General features: G+C 45.1%; 2 protein-coding genes across 6 annotated transcripts in view; one reads left to right on the forward strand and one right to left on the reverse strand.

Annotated features, from left to right (window-relative positions):
- Positions 1-15,256, reverse strand: part of HIVEP1 (HIVEP zinc finger 1) — a 122,038-nt gene extending 106,782 nt beyond the window's left edge. The window contains exons 1-2 of one of the 5 annotated variants that reach the window (XM_071553252.1): positions 15,179-15,256; positions 10,832-10,978 (exon numbers count right to left, since the gene is read on the reverse strand). In XM_071553252.1, the coding sequence (XP_071409353.1) occupies positions 10,832-10,871 (40 nt within the window). In that variant the 5' untranslated portion in view covers positions 10,872-10,978; positions 15,179-15,256. Of the gene's footprint in view, positions 1-10,831; positions 10,979-12,782; positions 12,796-13,773; positions 13,874-14,166; positions 14,181-14,330; positions 14,357-15,178 lie in introns of those variants that run through there. The other 4 variants (XM_071553254.1, XM_071553255.1, XM_071553253.1 and 1 more) reach the window with 4 other exon arrangements.
- On the forward strand, positions 13,348-14,349 carry LOC139670949 (splicing factor 3A subunit 2-like). Its single transcript, XM_071553099.1, has one exon. It carries the CDS (start codon positions 13,348-13,350, stop codon positions 14,347-14,349), a length of 1,002 nt encoding a protein of 333 aa, XP_071409200.1.
- Positions 15,257-24,452: the final 9,196 nt, after the last annotated feature.

Below are 24,452 nucleotides of genomic sequence, written 5' to 3' on the forward strand. Positions count from 1 at the left end.
CTTGTTGGGATCTCCGAAAGTTACATCACCGTTTCAGAATTTTAAGAAATTAAAGGAAAAAGCACGTAAGGAAAACTATTCTGAAACATGCTGATGGATACAAACATCTGGATACAGCACACGTAGACAGTGGGCTAAAATAAATTTAAGATTTTATTGTCAAAGAAATATACTTTGTTTAAAAGAGAAGAAAAAAAACCACCAGAGGGAAACAAAATTAAATGTTCCATAAACTGTTATCACAAAAAAGGGTACTTATCCCACCACCTAACAAATGCACTTAATACTTCAGTAAATTCAATTTTTGTCTGAATACTTGAGAAAAAATGCAGTACTTGAGACAAAGTTACATAAGTGCCCTGTGCAAACTACACAAAGACTTGTTTGAAAACTACTAAATCATCCCTGAAGCTTAGTATTTGCACAGTTCCTAATCTGCCTCTCAGCCCCTTACAATGAAGAAGGCAAGTTCTCTTTTATGATTCAAGGCATCACACTATGCAATGTACATACTTAGCTCTGCCTCCTGACAACACAGAATTAAGGAATATTTGGGCATATTAAGCACTTTGCTAATAAAAACTACAGAATACAGTATTTTAAACACTAATAATATGTACACCATTGTGTTTCCCTCATAGATCTGTGATAGAAATAGTTCTTTCTGTAAGAAATCCTGAACCTGGGAGAAAAGTAAAGTCCATACATCTACTGAGTATGAGATATGCACTTCCCTTCAAAAAGCACAGTGGGTAGAGATTCCTTATAGGTAATGGAACAGCAAAACCACCACAGAAATAATATTTTAAGTGCCACCTCCATACACATTTTTCTGTTTCCTGGCCCTGTGTTGTGCCTGCATTGCAACCTTTAGGATAAGGACAAGCGTGTGCGATCTCCCCTCTGACTGGACAGAGCTCAGTAGTTCAAAACAATGCCATTCCATATTGAATTACTCTACCCCCCAGCCCTAAAAATTAGGCCAAAAATCAGAGGAAATCATGGGGTGTGCTCTGGATATTCCATGACTGCCCTCACTGGCAGGGAGTGAGCCACACACTTCAGAGGTAACCAGGAACACACACACAGCTGTTTTGTAGCGACGCTTCACCACGAGCTCCTGCTGAGCTGCTGCTTTTCCTCCCTGCAGCTCATTCCAAATCCTTCCCCACTTCAGCTCAGGAGGTTTGCCCCGGGATTTACGAAGGGGACTTGCTGAGAATTTATCTTTTAAACACACAGGAATTCAAGGGGAAGAAAGTTAACACACCAACAAGCTTTCTCTACTCAATATTTCTGTTGGTAATCAAAGATGTTAAACCCAGTTTACTGCATTAACAGATGCAGTTGTAGGATTATAATCAAAGTCTTACAACAAAGATGAAATTTTTGAGTACACAGACTTTTTCAACTTTGCCTTAAAAATCCTCCTTCTGCTTTTCACAACATGTGGATCCTTATAAAGATATTTCTTCTTCTTCAGCCTGTCACCAAAGGTCATACAGGAATTGCTAAGTCAGCATATTCTCTGAGCAGCCTCATTCTGAGAAAAGCTTTAAAGGCATTTAAAAAGCTCTTGCATGAAAACAAACAGCACTGCCTCAGTTACTGATCTAGAGCTTTCCCACTTCCCCCATAAATGCATTACCAAAGGCCCCAAACATCTGTGTGGGGATTTCTTTCCCCACCTCCTTCTTCTTAATGCAAATATTCTAAGTTAGGAGACATTTAAACAAGTGGAGGGAAAGATTGCACTTTGCCCATCATGTAATTTGGAAATTTAAAGTCCAGTTTATTCATCTGTTTTAACATAGCAAGGAAAATCTTACTTTTCCAACTAAGAGCCTGAGTTTCTCTCTCCATAATCTCATAAGCCATTACTGCATTGAAATACTTACCACAGAAGTCCAACATACCAAAGATTAAACCAGCCTAGGAAATTTGTGCTAGTGCAACCAGCTCTTTGAAAATGTGTGGCTCTAGGAAGTCTCCTTTGTTTCACAGCATAAATATTTACAGCCATTTGCAACTTGAAATCAAATTGCCTGTTTCTAAGAGGAAACTCAGAATACGTATCATGAAAAGCAACAATTTCTGGATTAAAAACCAAACCAAAACAACGTAACCCTCAAAACAGATTCTTTTTCAAAGTTTACTGAATACCTTCAGGTGGGCTACGAGTGACTGTTTTGAAGACAACTCACTGTGGTTAGAAAAAAGACAGTTATCATCTCTTCAGCGACTATGCAAAGGGTTAGGTCAAACAGATGTTACCACCCAAGGCAGAGACAACTGGGTGTTGTTACTGAGCTCCCTGCCCAAGGTCCTGCATTCCTGTCCACCCTGCCAAGGACTGGGAATTCTTCCCTCAGCCCAAGAATCCTCACCTGGAGCAGCAGGTAAGCATTTATCACACAAACCCTTTCAAGCATCGAGACACAGGCAAATTTGAAGGAAACAGCACCATGTTTGCAAATTCCCTTGGTACCTTTTTCATTAAAGAAATTAATTGGCACAAGGTATTTTTAAATGGCAACAACATTCTTGGAAAGTTTATTGGGTTGGATCTAAGACTGTGCAGTAACACCACCACAACTGTAAAGCCCAAAGGACTAAAGCCTTCAGAGTTTGAAAATATATCAGGAGTGTCAACAGAGAAACTTGCATAGTTTTGAAGCTATAAAAAGTCAATTGACAAAAATGTGAGACTGTAAGGCTTTGCCTTTTTCAAAGCAGCCATTTAAGATGTAGTTGACTATAAATTTGGGAAAGGGCTCTCTTAGACAAGCTTCTCCAGGATTTTGGTATTTACATGGTGATTTCTAATGGTTACATATTAGCAGTGACTGCTGGGATTTTGCTTGTTGCTTTGGTTTATTACACACAAACATGAGTCCACCTCCCTGCTCCAATTTAAACAGATACCTTATATTCACTCTCAGAAATCCAAATAGTCTGAGGTACAAGAATTAAAAAAAAAACAACAAACAAAACCAACCAACCAACCAAACAAAAACCCCCAAACAACCAACTAAACAAAAAGCCACACTCTTCTAAACGCTCCTAGGAAAGCTTGATTCTTACAAAATGCAATTGTTCTAGCCTCAAAAGCCTGGTCTCAGTTTCACCCCAAAGCCAACTGCCTGCTGTAATAGAAATGTTTGAAGAACAACTGCTGAAAACTTACTTTTATTTCTCTTTTCACAACTGCCATTTTTTTCATGACCTTCCTAACACACTGGAGTTCCTCCTTCAGCAAATGTCAAATTCTGCAGCATTTCTTACTCCAGGCTCAATTAGCAATAAGGAAGACACAGGATATAAAGGTGAGGCAGATTTACAGACCTCCACTGGTTCCACTTCACTGTATTCTGAAAGAAATCTAACTGGTTTATACACAGCTTTCAAGTGCCAGTTTACTGCTGCTTTTTTGTTTCTGCAGGAATTCAATTTTTTTGACATTACCCCTCAACATTTCTTTCCAGCTCAAGCCTGATCTAACTGCAATTATGATGATTTTACATTCCATAAAAAATACAATTTGTTGTTTCCTGAAATCAAAACAGAACTAAGCTCCTTCCTCCATTCTTTCACTTTTATCAACATTCCTGCATGTATTTCTTTGCAATCCTGTTAGCCAGAATACCATTCTTATATCTCCCTCCTTCATGTTATTTTAACTCCCTCTGAAAGCACTGTCTGTATCCAACAGATTTTCTTTGTATTATTTTTCTTTTCCTAATATTTCGCATGCAAATGCAGAAATCTATAAATACACATTCAAAGCTGCCAGTGCCAGATACAATCAAGAGTAGTTTTCTGGACATCTTTTTTAATTGCTTAAATGTTAGCCAAATTTTATTCACTCTGAATTAAAATTCTACACCAAATTTTAGAGGGAGCATTTTATTTTATTTTTCATTAAGGTGGCAACTGAAACCAGTTCTGTTTCCTGCTGGCTTACCAGTCCACTGAAATGCTTAAAGTCATCCATTAAGAACCTGCATCACTTCACAGTTGGGAAGTTTGTCAAGAGAAGGAAAGTTCTGGAGGGCAAAGCAAAGAAACCAGAAACAGAGAACACACCTTTTGTTATCTGCATGAAAATCTATACCTGGTTTTGGGCATATAAAGAAGCTCAAGCAAGGCTGCTGCTTACACATGGCAAACAGAGGCTTACAACATAGTTTCACAATGAGTTGGAGCAAGAGGCTCAGGACAATCCTCCTCCCTCTGTGCTGTCTCTCCTGGGCTGCCACCACAACAGCAGCAGCTTCAGGGACCCAGCCCAGCTCAAAATCTCCACCCCTGCCTGGGATGCTGCTGTAACTTGCTCAGGGTGCCACTGCTTCTGCCACAGTGGGGCCAGCAAACAGGCCAGCAAGAAGGGCAACACACAAGTGGGGAACGAGCATCTGAGGTGGCTCCACCTGCAACTCCTTCAGCCTAAGACTGGCTTAAACCGATTGGGAAATGATGACAATAAAGATGTTCCTCTCTGGAGACTTTCCCTGCAGGTAAGGAAGCTTGAGGGGCTTTCTCAGCAACAGGGTGAAACTCAGACACACGATGACGAACACTCATGGATGGGAGTGATGGAAGTGATTCCTTCCACCAGCACTGCACGGCTCCCGTGGCAAAACCCTGCGCTGCAGTTTGAGGTCCCAACACGTCAGTGACTCATATGAGGTTTGTGGCTTGATAGGGTGGAATTGCTTGTTTTTTTCAGTTTGGTATTTTACAACCTAGGAAGGAAGCTTTAGGAGTACCTTTTAAATGTTAAGATTGTGAGGTGAAGCAGCAAGTAGTCAGAGGATGCCAAAAGCAAGGGTGTTTACACAAACTGAGCAAAATGGGCTGTGCTCTCTGCTTGGCTCTGTTGACTACCAGTTTCTGCATCATCTTTTCCGTTATTTAGCCACCAAGTGTCTGCTTCCCAACACTAACAACTTGGTCTTCTGAGTCATTAAAAGCTGATTTGGGTCTGGTATCTCCAGTTTACAGCAGAAAACAGATACACAGAGAGATTAAGATACACAGAGAGATTAACAGGTGGGCTAAAAGTGGGGTAATTTTGGATCTTCAATTTACATCACCTAGACTTTGATTTTTTTTAATATACTTAGCACTTCCACAGTATTTTGCACCAAACTGTCACCACAGTGGACCAACTGCAGTTGCAAAAGAACCTATGCCTGTGTATCTCAACTCAGGCAAAGTGCAGCACTCAGCATCAGTGGGTGGCTGCAAAGTTTGGTGCAACAGAACAACTGAGTGCCATGATCAAGTAAATGGACTGGAGTTGGACCAAGGGTTGGACTTGATCTTGGAGGTCTTTTCCAACCCAATCGATTCTATGGTTCACTCAGTCTCACACAAGAAACTCGGTGCCAGAGGCAGAAATTAAACAGAAGCTGCCTCACGGTTAACAGTGGCCAGTGTTACCCACCCTACTTTCTTTCCCCTCTTGCAATCCACTTCTTGACAGGCTTTTGTCCATCTCCTGTGTCTACTGATACAAGACCCCAGCCATCCTGTGCAGTGAATAGGACCAGACCCTGCTGAAAACACAATCAGATTTAGGAGCATGGCACAATGAGACAATAATACAGGTGATGGGAAAACATGGCAAACTGCAGCTTTAAATCCAGCCTTTCTTACACCACAGAGTACTTTAGACAGTTTTTCACATGTAAACATAGACATTATTCACATTACAATAAAATATAAGGGCTGCAGCCAAGATGATACACAATGTGCAAGATACTGGACCATACACTGGAAGTCTAAAGACCTTATACTCTAAACAAGCAAAACAGAAAAAAAAAGCAAAAAAAGAAACATTATCCTTCCACATGCCAAATGAGAAATGCAAGGCACAGAGAAAGAGTAATTCTGTGGTCTGCAAGAGATCTGATGTATTCATTGCATTGCAGGTGGATCTCCTGGTACTCCAGCTGGTCATACACCAACAGAGCCATGCACTCTACCATCATGAGGGAGTTTTGGGCTTCAAATTTAGTTTATAGAAGAAATTATGCAACAGAATCTGATATACAGACACAAGAAGTGCTGCCAAATCAAGGGATATTTCTGTAACAAAGTCAACAAATCATATCTCTGACTTCTTGTTGCACTTGTGTCTCACCCTTGCTCCAGAAACTTAAGCAAGACACACATGCAACACCTTTACAGATGTCCACAGGTGAGCCACAGACCACAGACTGCGAGCACTTCTCATCTACCAATTCTGCCCCAGCAGCTCCCCAGGAACACCCTAAACTAGAGCATTATTTTTGCCTCAGAAACAATAACAAGAACCAAAAGTCAAACGCTGTGCTTGTACATTTCTTCTGCTTCAAGCAAGTACAAGGTAGAGAAGGAAGCCCTGAGAAAGCTCAGCTCTTTTATTGAGCCATTTGAGACAATCATCAATTAAAGCACAGCACACCAATCGCTTCACAACTTTTATAGACTACACAACCAAACACTACTAAGAAATATCATCCTGTCAGCTTTCAGCACAGACAGACCTATTTCACTACTGAAAGCACATGGGGATTTTAAAACAAGTCAAAGAGCCTTTGCTAACTCACACTTGAGATGCAGTAGATGCCTAGTTCTTAAGGACATTGTAATGCCCAGAACACATCCAGCTTTACAGCAAACTTAAGCACACTTTACAGATTACTGCAAATCTATCAATCTGATCAGCAAAGTTAGTCATATTATACTTGCATTTCCTTATCAAGTGCAAAGCATTAAAAGATTTGGTGATGGCTCTTGAACATTGTGGGCCTGTCTGCCACTTGTTTCAAATAGAAATACTTGATTGAGAGGGATAAAAAACCAGCAACAACTCATCTTCTGAAAAATAACAGAAAGCTTATCTAGAAAGACAAAATTCCAAATATTTCTGTTACAGTTTTGTCTTGGTGAATCACAGCACTGTGCTAAGCAATGTACACATAATAAAAGTTTACATTTTAAACTCTGCAACTGCGTACTTCAAAGTAAACAGAAACATGAGTTGTTTTTCCTTCTATATCCTCACAACCATCTGAAACAAACCAAGCCCACTCAGCCCTGCTCAAAGCGTGATTCTCTAATGTAACTGTACTTCTGGGAATACAGCACAGATTCTGTGAAATGTTTTGTTACACACGTGTATCAATTGGCCATGTAAATACAGGGTACAACCACATGCAAAGCAGTTCTTCTTAGTTTCAGTGAGCTAGAACAGATAAAGTAAAATAAGAAAATGCATCCTCTTAGTAAGACAAGTATTTTCCCCTTTTGCACACATTTTTCTCTTTGTTTTCTGGAGGAGGAATGATGGTGCTTTTGATTAGCAACACAATACGAACCCTTAATATTTAAGGCACTAAGACAACATCAGGAACACCTGCTTAGGAACTCAGTTCCAGTCACACCACACCACAGGCAACCCATGCCAGGCTTTTCCTAGGCATACCTTTGGCCTCCACCTTAAAAACTAGTAAGCATTTCCCAGAACTTGCATCCATATCCTTTTGAGACCTGCAAAACTGTAATTTCCCAAGTTTTAGCCACTCACCCCCTGGGGATGACAGTGACCATCAAATAAGTTAGTCAGGAGACTAAACCTGACACTGTGCATTGCTCCTCTCAACAAAGCAATTCCACTGGTGGTAGTAACATTTTTCATGGTAAGGACTAATTTGAAGTGAGAAGCAGGGAAGGCTGATGTGACAAAACAACATCATGAAACAAATGGAGCACAGCACATGCCTTATTGGTACCTTCAGATTCAACATGCCATCAAAACCATGTCACTAACACCTTCATGAAAACAAAAGGCCAAGTAATTAATTCTTTTTTATTTGCAAAATAATGCTTCCCATATCCTATCTTCTTGATACAGGAATTTTTCCTGCTGTAAAACCAAGCTAGTATAGTGCTAAATTGACTTAGCTATAAACAGACAGTGAAAGGCCACAAAAAATAAATTTTATCTTCACTGATCCTAATATTTTAGGCCCACTGCTATTCTGTCAAAGGCTGTCAGCTCTCTCAAAAGTATACAAAATGAGCAAAATCAAGCCATGCCACATAAAGAAGAGCCTTAAGGCTTCCTGACAAAATCTTAAATTTAGCTCTCTATATTAAACAATGTTACTTTATTTCCCCCAGACAATAAGGTTGCTTACGGTAAACACAGGCAATATTAAAACCTTCAAAACTTATTCCTACACTGCAGCAAACCTCAAATTAACTAATGGGAGTCTGTGTGGGGGGATCTTTATGGTGGTTTTTTTCCCGTGTGTTTTCTTGCCAGGAGGGGAGAGAGGGATTGTGTTGGGCTTTTTTTAAGGGAAAATACTTTAGTTTCTTGGACTTGGTTGTTTATTCTCCAGGCTGATTTGGACTGCGAGTGCAACCCAAATAACTCATCTGAGGCACAATGGGATAGAGAATGTCAAGGGTTGTTCAACAGTGATGTCTCAAAAAAGTTAAACATTGATGGGCTCTGGGCAAGTCTAGTTAAAGCTGTTGGCAACTTGATTGCTATGGGGAAATGAGTTGGGACCAGAGAGGGAGAAGCCAGGTAAGGGCATGGAGTGTTCTCTGTACGTAGTACAAAAGGTGACAATCAGGTTTAGAGAACTTAAAAATAGCTTTTAACCTAAAACTGCAGGTTGCTTAATCTTACACCTTTGTCTTTCAAAAGTTACAGAACGTATTCTTTTGGTTGCCAAGTTTTCTGAGTTTCATCTTTGACCACATAACATTTATGCTTTTTGAAGATTTACCTATTATCAATACTAATTAACATGGATTAAACCACAGGGCTAAAACACCCATTTTTTCAAGTTTTAATGGTTAATTAAGAGTATCAACTTAAGATGTGCATAACTTTGCATACATAAAAATAAGCTGTCAGAAAACAGACCTCTGAAATCTTTCAGCCTCCCCAAGTTCCAGCAAAAACTGAGGGTTTAAGCAAATATTTTCTGCAATACTCTCAGGCACTGCTAAAATGACTAAAGAAAGGAAAATTCAGTTTTCCTCATCTAGACTAAAAATGGAAGGAGTGTATAACTAATGGGAGGTAAATTGATTTTGCAAATCACTTCACCTCTAATAATCCATAATAGTAGCAAAATATGCTCACAAGGTGTTGAAGTTTGCAGCAACCAGTGTGTTTTTAACAATCATTTCAAACTATGGACTTGTTTTATGCCTCTATTTCCCTTCTCAATGTTTAACCCGTTTTAATTCATTCAAGAACTCCATTAGTTGTGGAAAAATAGGAACTGATGAAAACTGCTATTACAGGGGTTGATAAAAGCTAAATGACTAGAGAAATTACGCAAGGAAAAAAGGCAACTAATTTCTTACACAATTAAGGGTTTAATTAGATATTTATTTGAAATGCATTTATTTAAGTGAATTGAAAGCTTTACAATAGATTTAACTCCTATTAAGTTTCAAGCAATACAAGAGTGGATATCAGCCAAGAGTACTAAAATTAGATCACTCTCCTATTTGATCAGAAAACATAAGCTCAGTTATGTCAGCAACTTGGTAACCAGCAACATTAAAAACTGAGCTCTAATTTATTGCTCCATGTTCACTAAGAGGGGGAAATGCGGAATTCCTGATCTGAGATAGAGGTTTATCCATCACACCAAAATGCTGCTCAGCACTTCCTGAATAAAGACACTGCAAAAATGTCTCCTCCAGCAGACTGTTAGTGGTAGCACTGATAACAGTCTGCCAACACAAGGTCTCAGACTCAGCTGTATGCACGAGCCCTTGAGAGACTCTCAGCTGCCAACCAACTGAAACACATGTGGATGTTTGCTGGATTCTGGCATAAAAAAGTGAAAACCGGAATCAAATGCTGCTCCTGCCCCTAAAGCTTTATGTTGATGTTTGTGGTTTTGTAATGGCCTTTATTCTCTCAAGGGATGCTTCCATGCTGCAATTGTAAAATTAAACTTGAAAAAGCTGATGACAGCTACATGTGAGGGTGCAGGTGGAAGCATGTTCTCCTGAAAGCTGTGCAGAAGGGTGGGGATGGAAACATGTTCTTCCCCCAAAACATATCTCTGCTTCTTAACTGACCCTTATTTTTCCCCTCATTTATTTGCTCTAGGGCCACTTCTACCACAACAGTAACAAATAACCATGGGATCAGATCCTCACGTTCATCTGCCAGTTCTGGGCTTGGTAAAAGTACACTGGGACTTTGTTCAAGGAAGCACCAGGACATGTAAGCTTGCCAGTTTGCAGAGCAGGTTGTTTGCCTGCTTGCTCCTTTCCACAGCCAACAGGCTACCATTGTATGTATGAAGGCAGGAGAGTGATGAGACCAAGCTCAAACCTAGCAACACCCCAGGTAGTAGCATGGATAACAGGTGATAAATAAATAACTAAGAGGAGATTTTGATCCTCAAAAGCAGGCCAAACTGACTACCATTAAGAAAAACAACTACCAGCTGTCAGATGTCATGTTGCTTCTACGTTACACCCATTTCCCACCTCCCCCTGTATTTCAACTGTAAATTCTCTGATAAGGAAACTGCTTCTTCCTTTGCATTTTCAAAGTTCATGCTGGGTATTCCTGTAAGTTGGACAATATCAAGAATGCTGTCTAGCACAGAGACTGCAGGAATAAGAACATACTCCATTTATTTCTCTCAAAATTAAAACAGTCTCACAGACTTGCTTGCAAACTATTTTTGGATCAAACCCAACTTCTTAAGTAGATTTTCCCTTAACCTCATAATTGAAACTGCAACCAAGTTTCCTGAAAGCTTTTCTTTCTCAACTGAGAGCTACATACCTCTCAGATTTCTGGGATGTATCTGCTTTGTCCGAGGCATTTTTCTCTAATCTCATGCACAAATTTCTTCTCTCAGAAACGGAAAGCACAGCAAGCAGAGAGATGGCAGCTCCATAAACTTGTCAGAGGGCTCAGTTAATCCGTATGCTATAAAAAAAAAGAGAAAGAAAGTTACGAGATTTAGGAATCAATAAGGAAAATAAAGATACCCATTTGATCCCTTTCATCCTCAAAGGGCTGTGGAAATTAGCAAGAAGTATTTCTGTACCTATCAGCTACAAAGGAAACTTTACTGTCTGACTGTCCAGGAGCTGCCCTGGCAGTTACACTCCCACCACCAGACAGTTATACTGCTGGGACAGAAACCCCTTCACAGCAGGTGACTCCACTGAGCAGACAGGAGCCCTGCTTGACTCCCTGCACTTTCACACAGTCAGACAGGATCTCCTTATCAGCTCAACCCCAGCATTCCCATAGCAGAGTCTCAGACCACTGGCCCCTTTAATTTTTTTCATGGTGCAACAACAAAATAACAGCCCAAGCTGGTGCCTCTGAGGAGAGATCCCAAAAGACCCCCTGGGCTTTTATACCCTCACTGTCTTACTTGAGGCATAGTCTGGGGTCTTCCAGCTGAGTCCTCAGCTCCTGCTGTGTCTCTGGTCACCTGGCCAGGGCCACAGGTCCCTGTGCCCTTTGTTGTGCAAAGGGTCAGCACCAGTTCTTGGCCTCTTGCCCCAGGCTCCTGCCAGGCAGAGCCCAGCCTGCAACTCCCACTGCAGCTGCTCACCAGCCACCTGCACTGAATGTATTCCTCAACAGGTTTTATGGAGTGTTCCAGTATCTTAAGAAAACCACGAGAGAATGAAACTCCTTTTAGGATTATTCAGGAAGCATGAAAAAACTAAGATACTTTTCCACATTTGTCAGCTGTTTTCCAGCCAGAAAACATCTTCCAACAGTCCTGTTCCATGCAAATAAATTTAGAAAATTAAACAAAATTTGACACCAGGCTTTCAGATAGAGACCTTCATCTTGGGGTGGGGCGAGTGCAGAGGGGAGGGCAAACACACAAAGTATCACCGTGCTTGTAACATTAGCTACCTACAGAATCCTTACATGCAGCATGCAAGGCTGGAACAACTTCCTACGAAATATTTCTTCCAAAATATCAGTGTACAACAGAGGATCCCATTAGTTCTTGACCCACCTGCACCTGAATTTCAAACATTCTCACGAATTGCTTACAGTTTAAGAAATGTTTTTGTTCAGTTTCTGAAATCTCCCACAGCTCCACAGCAAACTACTCATACACAAGAACTTAGAAAATGACCAGTGTAATTACACTCCTCCGTTCAGCAAAATAAAAAATTAACCACTTTCTACTTCTTTTTATAGTAATACTACTTCATGCTAAAAGGTTTTTTTTTAAGCAAACACTAGGAAGAATTTTTTTTAAAAACTATATGAACTTCAGAACAGCCCCTAATATGGGCAAATGGATTAAGGACAGATACTCCAAGGAGAAACCATGCAGAATTTTTAGCATTTGTTATAAGTATCAATTTAGGGGCGCTTTTTTCGTTTTGCTTTGTTTGGGTTTTCTTTTAAGACAACCATGTTTTTGTAAAAATTGAATTTAAACCCAATTAAAACAGTCTGTTTGCAACCACCCCTTCAGTTTACATACTGTTGAGGAATATAAACATTAATTTTTAATGTTTCTTTTGTCTGTTGCTGCATAAGAGGACCCAAACAGAAAAAAGAAAAACAAATTACTGCAACTGACACAAAGAAAAGCTGGAAAATGTTATTCTGACTAAATGGTTCTTCGCTAGGGTATTACTGCACGTTGAAGGAAAAACGCCGAAAAATCCAAACCAGAGCACACTGCCTGTCAAGCATGCCACTTTATCTGCAGGCATAACAGAAATATTTGGAAATAAAATAAAACCTTATGCTAGCAGGTCCATTTTCCAGGTCTTGGGCACAAACTGGAAATGGAGAGAAGTGGCTGGATGGCTTGAAACGACAAACCCAGTTCCCCCTTCCACTTAGAGGACTGGGAAAGTCCCAAGGGCTGGGTTGAGGTTTTTAAAGATTCTGATAAAACCCGTCACTTCTTTACACAAGTTATTTGGAGCGAGAGTTTGAAATCCCCCGGGGTCTCGGTAAATCAGGAGCCTTTCCCTGCAGCACAAATGACATCTTTGGTGACGCTCCAAAGCCATCACCTTTCCTGCTCCCAGCGGGACCCTCTCCCTCGGCGGGGGGGATGGCGGTGTGCGGAAACACCAGGCAGGACCCACGCCAAAAGTCATTCCATCTTTCGTTTGAACAAAAAAAAAAATAGGAAAAAAAGGGGAGAGGGAGAAACAGGCCTTTGCGATCGTAGCGGTCACATCCCCTCCCATCCCCCCGCAAAATGGGCGAGCGGGGCCAGGAGCCAGCCCGGCGCGGGGAGCCGCCGAGCGGGACTGCGAAGGGAAGGGGAAGGGAGGGAGGCAAAAAATCCATGAATGAATAAAGAGGGAGGAGCCTGGGAAAACCCCTCTGCAACGCCGCACCGAACAAAGCGCTGCACACACGCCGCGGGGGGGGAGCCGAGGGGCGGCCGCGGCCCGAAACCCCGGCGGGGCCGGGAGGAGCCGGCCCGGGGCTCCGCGCCCTGCCAGCCCCTCTCCCCGAAAATCCCGGCCGCAGAGCCGCGGGGGAAGCGCAGGGACAGTCCCCCGCGGGGCCGGGGCAGCAGCCGGAGCCCGGAGTCCCCGGGGGCTTGGGGCCTGCGGTCCGCCCTGTCCCCGCCTGCTCTCCCCCCGCCCCGCCGCAGGACACATTGTGTTGTGGCTGCCGCAGCTCCGCGCCGAGGGGGCGGCCGGCCCGGCCCGCCCCGCTCCCCCCCGAGCCCGCAGCGCCCCCCGGGTGCCCTCCCGGCCCCGGCAAACCTGGCGGAGGGGCCGGCGCGGCGGCGGCAGCGGCTGATGGCGGCGGCGGGAGCGCGGCGACCCCTGCGCGGCGGCGGCAGCGGCGGCGGCGGGAGGGAGGGAGGAGAGAGGGAGGGAAGGAGAGAGGGAGGGGGAGCAGGGGGCCGGGAGCCTCCTTCACTTGACAACCTCAAACACAAACATGACCCAGCGCCGCCGCCGCGCCCGCACACACACGCACATACACACACTCACGCACACACAGAGCCCGGCTCCGCCACCCCTCCCTCCCTCCTCCATGCACCGTCCCCCCCGCAACGGGCCGGCCAAGGCACCGCCTCCCGGCACGGCCCCCCCGCTCCGCAGCCCGCCCCCCGCGGCGGCACAGCCCGCCCTCCATCCCCCGTGTCCCACCCGGGAGCCCCCGCGGCGGCACAGCCCGCCCTCCATCCCCCGTGTCCCACCCGGGAGCCCCCGCGGCGGCACAGCCCTCCCTCCATCCTCCATCCCCCGTGTCCCACCCGGGAGCCCCCGCGGCGGCACAGCCCTCCCTCCATCCTCCATCCCCCGTGTCCCACCCGGGAGCCCCCGCCATAGCCCTGCCCCTCGGCCGCGGGGAGGTGCGAGGTGGGGGGGACACACAATGCGGGGGAATAAAGTGGGAGCCTCCCCTGGCAGGCGGGAGAGGCGGGGCGGGCCCGGCGGGGGAGGGAAGAGGGAGGGAGGGAGGACGGGCTCGTCGCATCCGCCGGGGTCCCCGCGGGGAGAGCCGCGCTCCCCGCCGGGCGCGCCCCGCCCCTGCCCGTCCCTCCCCTCCCCTCGGCGCCCCGGTCACCGCCGGGGGTGTTTTACCTTCCCTCGCTTTCTATTGCAGGAAGCGCGGCCGGAGCACTGACGTCACCGGGGCTCCCGGTCCCGCCCCCTCGCCGGGTCGGGGGAGGGGTCACCGAGGGGGTTTCCTCGCGGCACAGCCGTGGCTGCGGGGGGGCTGCCCCGCCACCGTCTCCTCCTCCTTTTTCTCTTCCTCCTCCTTCTTCTTCTCCTCCTCCTCCCCCTCCTCGCCGGCGGGACCCCCCAAATTGCTGCCCCGAGGGCGGGGGGAGGCCCCTCTCCGCCGCCGCCGCGGCGGTTCCCGGGGGTCTCCTCAAGGGGGGTCCCCGCTCCGGCACCGCACGAGGCAGAGTCCGCTTCCCCCGACGGCCGCTCGGGGCGCTGCGCCGGGTGCGCGTCGCGCTCCCCCCTGGCCCGGCCCGGCCCCCGGGGCACCGGCACACACACACACACACACACACACACACACACACGCACGCACAGAGGCACACGGACGGACACGCAGGGAGACGCGGAGATCCCGGAGGTTCCTCCCCCGCCGCCCAGCCCGGACGGGCTTCCCCCGCCCTGCCCGCACCGCCCCGGGATAACTCACCGCCGCGCCGCGCATCCCGCCGCGGGTACAACTTTCCATCCCGGCCGGCAGCCGGCGGCGGCAGCGAGCCCCTCCACCACTGGAAGTGGGCGGGGGAGGAAATACGAGGAGGAGGCGCGTCGTGCTCTACGCCGCGGCGCCCCTTTTTTGGCCCGGGACGCGGGGTTTGGCCGCCGCGGTTGGTTTCCTGCATCAGCTGTGTGTGTGTGTGTGTGTGTGTGTGTGTGTGTGTGTGTGTGTGTGTGTGTGTGTGTGTGTGTGTGTGTGTGTGTGATGCACAGCCCACGCGTGTGTGTGACTGCGCTCCGTGCGGGGTCACCCTGCCTGGCCAAGGGCTGCCCCCGCCTTCCCCCCTGCGGCGGGGCAGGGAGCGCTGGGTCTCCCCCCTAAGAAGGTGAAGAGGCGCGGGCCGGGCTTTTGACGCTGAGAAAGGGGGCTGTGGCTTTTCGATTTTTTTACCCGAACTCCCCGACAAAGCGGTGCTGGCAGCTTTTCATTGCAGCTCGGCTTTTCCATCGGGTTTTGCGTTTGGAGCCAGCACGTGACGTCTTTAGCAAATAAACCCAATTAAGTGTTTCTTGCATCACCTCCCGTTCTCCCTCCTCCCGTGCCTGCGCTCCCCTGGCAGCACCTCGGTCCTGCTACATCCTGCCCATTGAAGTTCACTGTCCAGACCAGACCCTGGCTTAGGAGAACAGCACCACCGTTCCCAGAGTTTTGAATATTTACATAGGACCTTTTTTCAACTCGTGTTTAATAACTTTTATTAAGATCAATGAGTACTTCCATCCGTATTTTACAGGGGAGAAACCAAGGCAGGAAGATGCCCAGTAGTTCACTGCAGAGCTGTGGGCTGACATGACACCACTTCTGACTGAGCTTTTGGCCACAGGCGCTGTCTCTGGGCTATTTTTCCTCTTGAGTTTACTTAAATTATACCTTGAGAAATCTACAGCTTACAATGGTGGCAGTTTCCCTGCTTTGAGTAACGTCTCCTATATCCCGCCCATAGGCAATACAGGAGGCAAAAGTAAGTAAATTCCCTCGCTAGTCTGCAACCTGGTGGTTAGGGCAAGAGGTGATATTTATCACTGAAATGCAGACTTATGGAAAAATCACACCCTCAAAGAGTATCTAGGGGAGAAACATCATATTCTGTTACTCGATTTAGACAAGAAAACTATAATTCTTCATTGTTAGAAACTGTACTGGTCTTTCCCCCCTGGCTTTTAGACTTAGGGCTCTGAATTGCTAAAGATTGGAATTGCTGTTAGCCAAAACACATCAGTATGAATAGGATCCTGCAGGTTCCATAAGCTTAGTGTACCAAGTCTGACCAGTCACAAACCTGAGATCATGTGACATTTGAAGCTAGATCTGAACTCCTACTTGTTCTTTTCAGCTGACCCTGAAAGTCTGTCCTGCTGGCCTTTGTGACATGTAGCATCTGGCTCCTTTTTCTGCTGCTCCTTATCTGAAAGCTTCAGGTTGCAGTCACCAGAATCATCAGGGAGGAAGGATCAGATGCTGGCCTTTCCTCACAAGGTGCCTTTGAAAAAAAAGGACCCATCACAGCTGCTGCTGGTGCCAAAGCAAGTTCTAAATCATCCATCTCTTTGCAAGGACCTGAATAAGTTCAAAATATGTGCTCCAGCATGCTAGTTGGAAAAAGACAATAGCAAATCCTCTGGAGAGAGCAGGAAAAGGTTCTTCTACAAGAAGTAGTCAAACTGCATCCCACCCATCAGTGTGCAAATCCAGCCCTCTCACCACACGAGTTGCACAGGAATATAACAGGTGCCCTTCCTCTGCAAACAAGCTCAACTGTCTTTGCAAAAATGACTCGATGAGGTGTCAAAGAGGGGACAGGTCCCCAGGGATGTATATCAGATGGTGGCAGCTGATATGCCCTTGAACATAAACCCAGTCACCACAAATTCAGTTTGGGTCAGAGGACAAAATGAAGAACTGAAAGTTTGGCCCCTTGAGGTTCTTCCCAGGGCCATGTGAAAAAGCAGCCTTCAAAGAGGCAGCTGTGAGCTGGGGACACTCCTCAGGAGCCACCTCCAGCCCAGATCAGTGTGGTTCCAGCAAGCTCCCCCCTGGACAAGTGAAAAATACAGTCCTGAGGGCTTTGAAAAGGGAGAGTACCAGGCTGTTTATCCTGGGCAGACCATTTCTTCTTTTCCTGTCTGTTTTTCCATCAGTAAAAAGGAAGTGCATACCCACTCAGTAAAGTACTTTGGGAAAAGTACTCTGGATGATTGCTAGTAGGAGGCAGATAGTAATCTTCTCAAACCTGCAAATGAGGGAAATTCTTTTAAGAGTTTTCAGCGACATTTAAAATGCCACATCAATATGCACATAATAAAAAAAAAGGAAAAAAAAACCTCCACACCTCCATGACAGAATTTAAATACTTTTAAAATTTCACCTAAAAGGAGCCCTACAGGATACAGATCCCCTTTAAATGACTGTATGTATATCTGAATGGGGAAGATTATTGAGGTTTTCTTCTTTCTATAACGCCATTGCATTTTCAGGACACCTATTTGTAAACATCCTCTAGTTTTACACTCAAAACCTGCTCTGTCAGAAACTGTTTTTCTGTAATGGCTCACAGGTATTTTGTTTATAAATACATACACATACAAACATTAGGCTCTCAAGAAACCATGATACCTTAAGTAGTTTTAAATAATTCATTGTTAAGCACCCCATGATAAATCTCTAGTTGAACAGTGTGTGATTTTGCTGGAATTCTTGGTATATATTGAATGTGAAATGCTGTGGTAAATTTAACTATGCTGAGCATCAAATGTGAAAACTTTACATTGTACATTACATCCTGAAATACAACTGAGAATCTTTATTATTAAGGCTTCAGGGAATTTTTGAGGGAACTTCTGAAGTTCTGAAAAGAAAAAGAACAAGACTGAGCGCTGTTTCTCTATAGAAGTTGAGATTTTCTCAGAGAAGGGAAATTCCATAAGTAGTCTGTATTGAATTAGCATAAAGGTTTCACTAAAAGAACTGCTGTCTATTAACTTGTGCTCTGAGGCTCCTCATTCAGTGCTACTCAGATCAAAGTCACAGGATCTTGGCTTACCTGGAACAAGCTGGTGCTCAGAGTGTTTCCAGGGCTTGCCACTCTTGCAGCAGGGCTGGAGAGATAGGGCAGCAACCACTGCTGTGAGGTGAGGTCATTTTTCTCCTTTTCTCCAGCACTGGCTGTCACCCCAGATACTCCCAACTCCCCCCTTGTCAGCAGCAGCCAGATGCTTTCCTGGGGTAGGCAAAGGAGCCAGCAGGGACCTGGCTGTGCACTGCTCCCCACAGCTTGCGGCTCCGAACAAGGAGCTGGTCTTGGTTAGGACATTTTGTATGGCAACATCCTGCATCTTCACCCTTCACAGGATGTCCTGAAGGAGTGTGGCTTTTGTGTTGTCCCATAAGTTGACTCAGTTCTTTCTGGTTTGGAGAAACTGGCATTAAATAATGCAAACTGTTTCATCAAAGAATTTTGGCACGACCTTCCTTTTTACTTACATATATACACTGCATCTGTCTGTGGTGGTACCTGGTATGGAGTCCTGTGGCCAAGAAAAAGTATAAATCTGCCCAGCTTCAGGTTAATCAAGTGATACAGGGCAAAATTCACTGACAGAACTTCACCTTTTTTCCAGATTCCAATTATTAACCAGGCATTTCAATGGACTTCACCATCACTGATACTATATCTAGTTATTTACATCTTGTTCATCTTAATATCAGAGAATCTCAGACAAGAATGCCTATGTTTAAGATGCTCTGCTAAAATCTCTTTTGCTGACTATTTGTCCTTCTCCCTCCTTGGAAGAGCCCCAACTGCTGACATGCTCCCCCAGGGGTAATCACAGGACAGCTCTTCCAAGCAGCAGAAGAAATCCTCACCCTCCTTTAATCACCACCACAGCCCGACATCAGCCTTTTTTCCTCCCTGCACATGAGGCCTCATGTGTCTGGTCACAGGACAAGAGATCAGCCACAGGAAAAAGCACCCGCTGAGGAGAATGCCTTCTAGCAGAGTCCCTTTGAGGTCTCCTTTGGTACTGCAAGCTCTGGGGAGACCGAGTGCTGTGCCCACACCTCGTGTAACGTCCTCTCTGCACACACTCATCCTCGGCACTTTGCAGGCTGGTTGCACTCTCTGTCTGGCCAAACCTTCCATGATGGCACATCAAAGTCTAAGGAGAAAAACAAAAAGTTATTAAAATGAGACTGGTTAAACTGCTGTTGCCTTTTGCTCTAAAAGGCAGCCCCAGTGGTGGGCACATGGTGTGCCCCCGCTGCTGCTGACCTGCACTTAGCAGGAGAAGGAGAAGGCTGGACCACCAACAAGCAATGAATGTCTCACACTCAGCACACCACACGTGTAGCAGGGCTTTGTGGGATGTGACATTAAGCCCTTCTGGGAAGGGGATAACTGCCACACAGAATTATGAGAGCTGGGATGAAGCATTTGGAAGACAAAGGCTCATCTGCAGTGCATGATATGATACCACTGGGGTTATATTAAAGGGCTGAGACAGCACAGACTCCCTTCCCCCTGCCTGAGATGGAGCTCACCCAAGGCCCTGAGCAGATTCTTGTGTCCAAACATGAGGCAAGTTGGAGCTTGGGCCAGTGCACTGAAGATGTAGGCATGAAAAGCAAGTCCCAGAGCCTTTGGCTTTTCACTGAAAATTGCTTGTCTTTACAGAAAGAACTGTTTCTCTGTACTTTCACAGCCCTTTTACTCTCTTCCACCCAGGTATTTTTACTTCTGAGTTAGGCAGGTTTCTGAACTTTTTCATGAAGTTGCACATATTTTCCACTGCATCTCCTCTTTACCTCACCCCACCAGCTCACTCTGATCTTTCTTTCTCAGTAGCTCTGGGTTCTGAACTGTTCATTTAAATATGGTGTGGCTTGCCAGCATTTTTTGCTAAGCCTTTTATTTTTTTCTGTTAAAGAAACAGGAGACACATAAGGCACTTAACACAAGTGCACCTTGCCAAGATTCTTTCAGTGGTATGCTTTTTCTTTAGGTTCAACCATAAACATTTTAACATATCTGACTGTTTAAAAAGCATTTCCCCACCACCCTGCCTTCTTCCCAAGTATTTCGGCCATTCAATTGCTCTCTAGTATTATGTTTGCCACAGACATCTATTAGGCAATTCTTTTAAATATCACATTTTGAGCACATCAAGTTTGCTTGGCAGCTCAAACATAGCAGGGTTAAAAGGAAATAAGCAAAACATCCTTATTTTCTGTGGAAATGTTTTTCCTTGCCTGCTTCCCAGTACAGATGTGAATAGGAGAAATCCACAAAGAGGAATATAATCCCCATTCTATTGAAAATTCTCAAACCAGTTAAAATTTATTTGATTACTGGGATATTTACTTTGTAGGCATATTGCAGAACACTAGGCAGAAATAAACAAAAAAGCTTCAAGTTCTTTTAGGCTTTTTTCTCTGACTATGAAGTGGCATTCAAATAGTATACAGAATATTTGCAGTGGTGCATCACAAGCCAGAAAGCTTCCCTTTTGTTAGCTGTGCTCCTGCAATCTTTTAAACATGTTCAGTCCTCCTCAGATTCAAATGGCTACAGCAATAATGAAATGTATGGCTTTGCTTTGAATTATCTTGGTGCTTTTCTGTTAATAATTCTGCTTCATAGTTTATCTGTTCATGAGGTGTCCTGAAAAATTATTTTCTTTAGCTGTGGCCAGTGATTTTATAAATCTTTTTAAACTGAGGCTAACAGGGTCAGGCTCTAATGATGAGGAGAGTAGAAAATTTTCAAAACACACTTTAGGAAACAAATGCAGGTTGAAAACACAGCACTTGTAGTCTTGCAGCTGTCCCAAAATCACACAAGGCCAAGGCTGTAAAAGCCATGGATCTCATTTCCCAAAAATCCTACTGCAGCAGCATGACTGCATCCTATACCCATTTTCACACATCGATAAGCAATGCCCCTTGTAGCATACAAGGCAGAGGAGAGCCAGGCAAAGGAGAGCTGCAGTGAGATAAATAAAAGACATGGCTCAGGGCTGGCTTCTCACCCCAGGAAGGAGGGAATATTGCTTTTTTGCAGATCAGCTGAAGGCAGCTGCAACATCCAGCCCTGTTTGCCCACCCTGGCCAAGGTGTTGCTCCAGTCTGGCTTGGCTGTCTCCACATGGACTTCTTCAGGTCTAGCTGAACGTTGCACCTCTTCCAGAAAGTTGTGCCCCGGCTTCATCACATTCCACCTGAAGCCCCTTTTCACCAAACAGGAACAGGACATTTCACAACTGACTACATCTTCTGTTTAAACTCTTGAAAGACATCAAAACACGTTCTAGGGTGCAGCAGCAGGCCTCAAAGTTGTTTGTCTGCTGGCTTAAGAAGTGGTACAACAGAAATAGCACACTATTTCCTTCAGAGGTGAATCATTCCCCAGCCCTGTCTTTATAGCAAGTGTTACAGCCTTTTTTAAGTCACAAAAATATAGTTTATATCTTATTTTGACCAAACTGTGGAACAGTCATTCTGATGAATTAAATGTGTGTACATTTGTGGCAAGGAGAATCTGACACTGACGCACAGTTAAGCTTGCAGATAAGCTTGTGGTAACATAAGCAAAAGTTAAGACTGGCTTAAACTGGCATGGTTCCTTCAAGATCTGTAGACTATATTTTTGCTGTAGAAATCCTACAGGAGCAGTGGCTGGTCAGCCAATGAAACTCAAACACCACGTGCACTCAATTCTTAGAAATACTGAGTTTGTCACTTCTTGACCAGAAGAAATCCAGCATGGAGGCCAGGCCAGCTGAGATAAAGAGAACCAGCCCCGTGAGGCAGATGCTGGGAACAGATAGGAGATGAGCTTGCAAAGAACAGCTCAGCTCCCCAAAGGCTTTGGGCACCAGCACAGGGAGGGGGAAGAGTACATAGCACAGCTGGGAATCCCTCTATAGAGAAGCCTTTCCTTTTTGGAATAATTTTTCCTGTGCCTATCTTCAGGAAAGAATTTGTGGGTCTGTTAAGTCCCACTAATGCACTCTCAGAAAGCTGGAGCATGTGCTCAAAGGCTTCTTGTATCAAGTTTTACAGGCATCATTTGAGCAAGTGAGTTATCCCCCTGGCTTACTGGGACTGTGCATGCCTTGAATCCCTGATGATCTTACTGCTGCCTCCCCAGTGAACTTCAAACAGAAAAGGAAAGGGAATGGTATTGAATCAAAAAAGTTCATAGAGAATTGAAATATAACTGCACCCCTCCTCCCCCCATCTAAGGCTTCATCCTGTGAACAGCTTGTACAATAAGGCATCAAGATCAACAGGGCTACCAAGCCACAGGTTGTGCTTTCTGTTGAGTCAGAGGCATTGTCAGCAAATATTCAGAGCCACTTCTGCAATGCTCCACCATGCATGTTCTTATTATGGAGACTGTAGTACCATTGTGGTGTAACATTTTAGAGAGCCTTCTCTGGTAAAAAAACACACAACTGTGCATTACTTTTTGTTGTCTCTTAAATAGAAATACACAAAGCTGTAAAAATGCTTCTAATTATGTTTTAAACCCAATCACATTAAAACCAAAGCTGATGCCAAGAACATTTTATTCACACAAACCAAGAGATGCAGAAACACTTCACTCCATTGCCATGGACTGTAGGATGAAGTAAACATGATATTTCAGTCTGATTTATGGAGGCCAAACTCATGGTTGCCCACCTTTGTATCTTCCCTTTTTCTACCACAACCTGCCTATAATTTTTTTTAATACCCTTTCCACTTACACATTCTCTTTACTCCTTCAGTCCCTACTCCCATTCCCAGGGCCTGTCATCCTGTTGTGTGTTTTGTCCAGCTGTTCTTCACACTACTTCTCTCCCAACTTTAAAGCACCTTTTCCCTACCCAGGCTGCATTACAGACACTATGCATTCCACCTTATTTTTCCCAATCTGGATGCATTTTTTGAGAAGTTGCAGGTTAGGAGAGGAAAGACTTCACTCATTTCTCTGTCATCCTCCCTCTATGCCTCCTAAGAAGGTCCCAGTGGGAACACAAAGAGGACATGGAAGTGCACATGTCTGCTCCTTATTTTCAATTTTGGACCTGCTGCCCAGTATTATTACCACTGAGACCAAAACAATCCTTGATATTGTGGAGTGGGTTGAATGCAGTGACAAAAAGTGATCAAAACCTGATTCTGGAAATCTACTGCAGAAATACCATCAACTGCAGAATCCCAGTCCTCTTGACCTGTAAAACACAAGAATATTGGTCTGACTGATAAAAACCAGTGAGTATGACCTAAACATTGAGCTCTGGAAACCCTCACATGGACCTCATCGGAGCACAGTTCTTACCTAGACAAGCAAGGCTGTGCAGGCTCAATCCAATGAAGTGAAACACTGAAGAGAAGATTATCTGTATTTGTGGGCAAAGCCCTTTAGCCAAATCTGAACCACAGATCTTCACATCTGACAACAAAAGCCTTATCTAGATTTTCCTCCTGTATTGGAGGTAGCACAGCAATGCTGCCAGAGACTTCTATTCCTTATCTTTGCTTTCTGCTGCTACTTTCCTGCTCCCAGGGGAAGAGTAGCCAGTTAGCAACAGCTCCTTCTTGCATGGCCAGAAAAGTGACTTCAGTTAGAGGGCTTCTATGGAGTAGGTAGGATTCACCATCTTCTGTCATTTTGGGAGCACTGACCACAGTAGCTCACCTCTATGCACTCACATACACAGTTGAAGAAAGCACCAGAGAGCAGCAAAAGCGAGGCTTTTCTCCAAGAAGTGGCAAGACAGGAACTGAGGTGGCCCCATAGCCTGCCCCACAGCCTCAAGTGAGCCAAGCAGGACAGGCTCAGATGTGGTGACCAGGTCCAACCAAGAGTCCAGACCATAGGACAAAAGCATGGTGGTAGATCAAGCCCAAAGATCCAAGATCAAAACCAGAAGGCCAGTTCATAGGTCAGGTCCAGCAACATCCAAGTAGGACCATGGTGACAAGACAATGCCAAATTCAGGCTGGAAAACCAGTTTACACATTGAGATCCAGAGAAAAGGTCTCCATAGGCAGCCCTAGCCAGGCAAAGCTGGAACCCAAAATGCCTCTAAATAGCTCAGATGGTCCCCAGCTGAACTTAAAGGAGTTTCTGGGCCCTTTTAAGGTGGTTGGGTGGAGATCCCAGGTGTGCTTGGCCAGGTTCATTAAGAACTGTTAGTGTTCTCAGGACCCTGAGGGA

The sequence above is a fragment of the Pithys albifrons genome, chromosome 4 (assembly GCF_047495875.1).
Source record: "Pithys albifrons albifrons isolate INPA30051 chromosome 4, PitAlb_v1, whole genome shotgun sequence".
Lineage (NCBI taxonomy): Eukaryota > Metazoa > Chordata > Aves > Passeriformes > Thamnophilidae > Pithys > Pithys albifrons.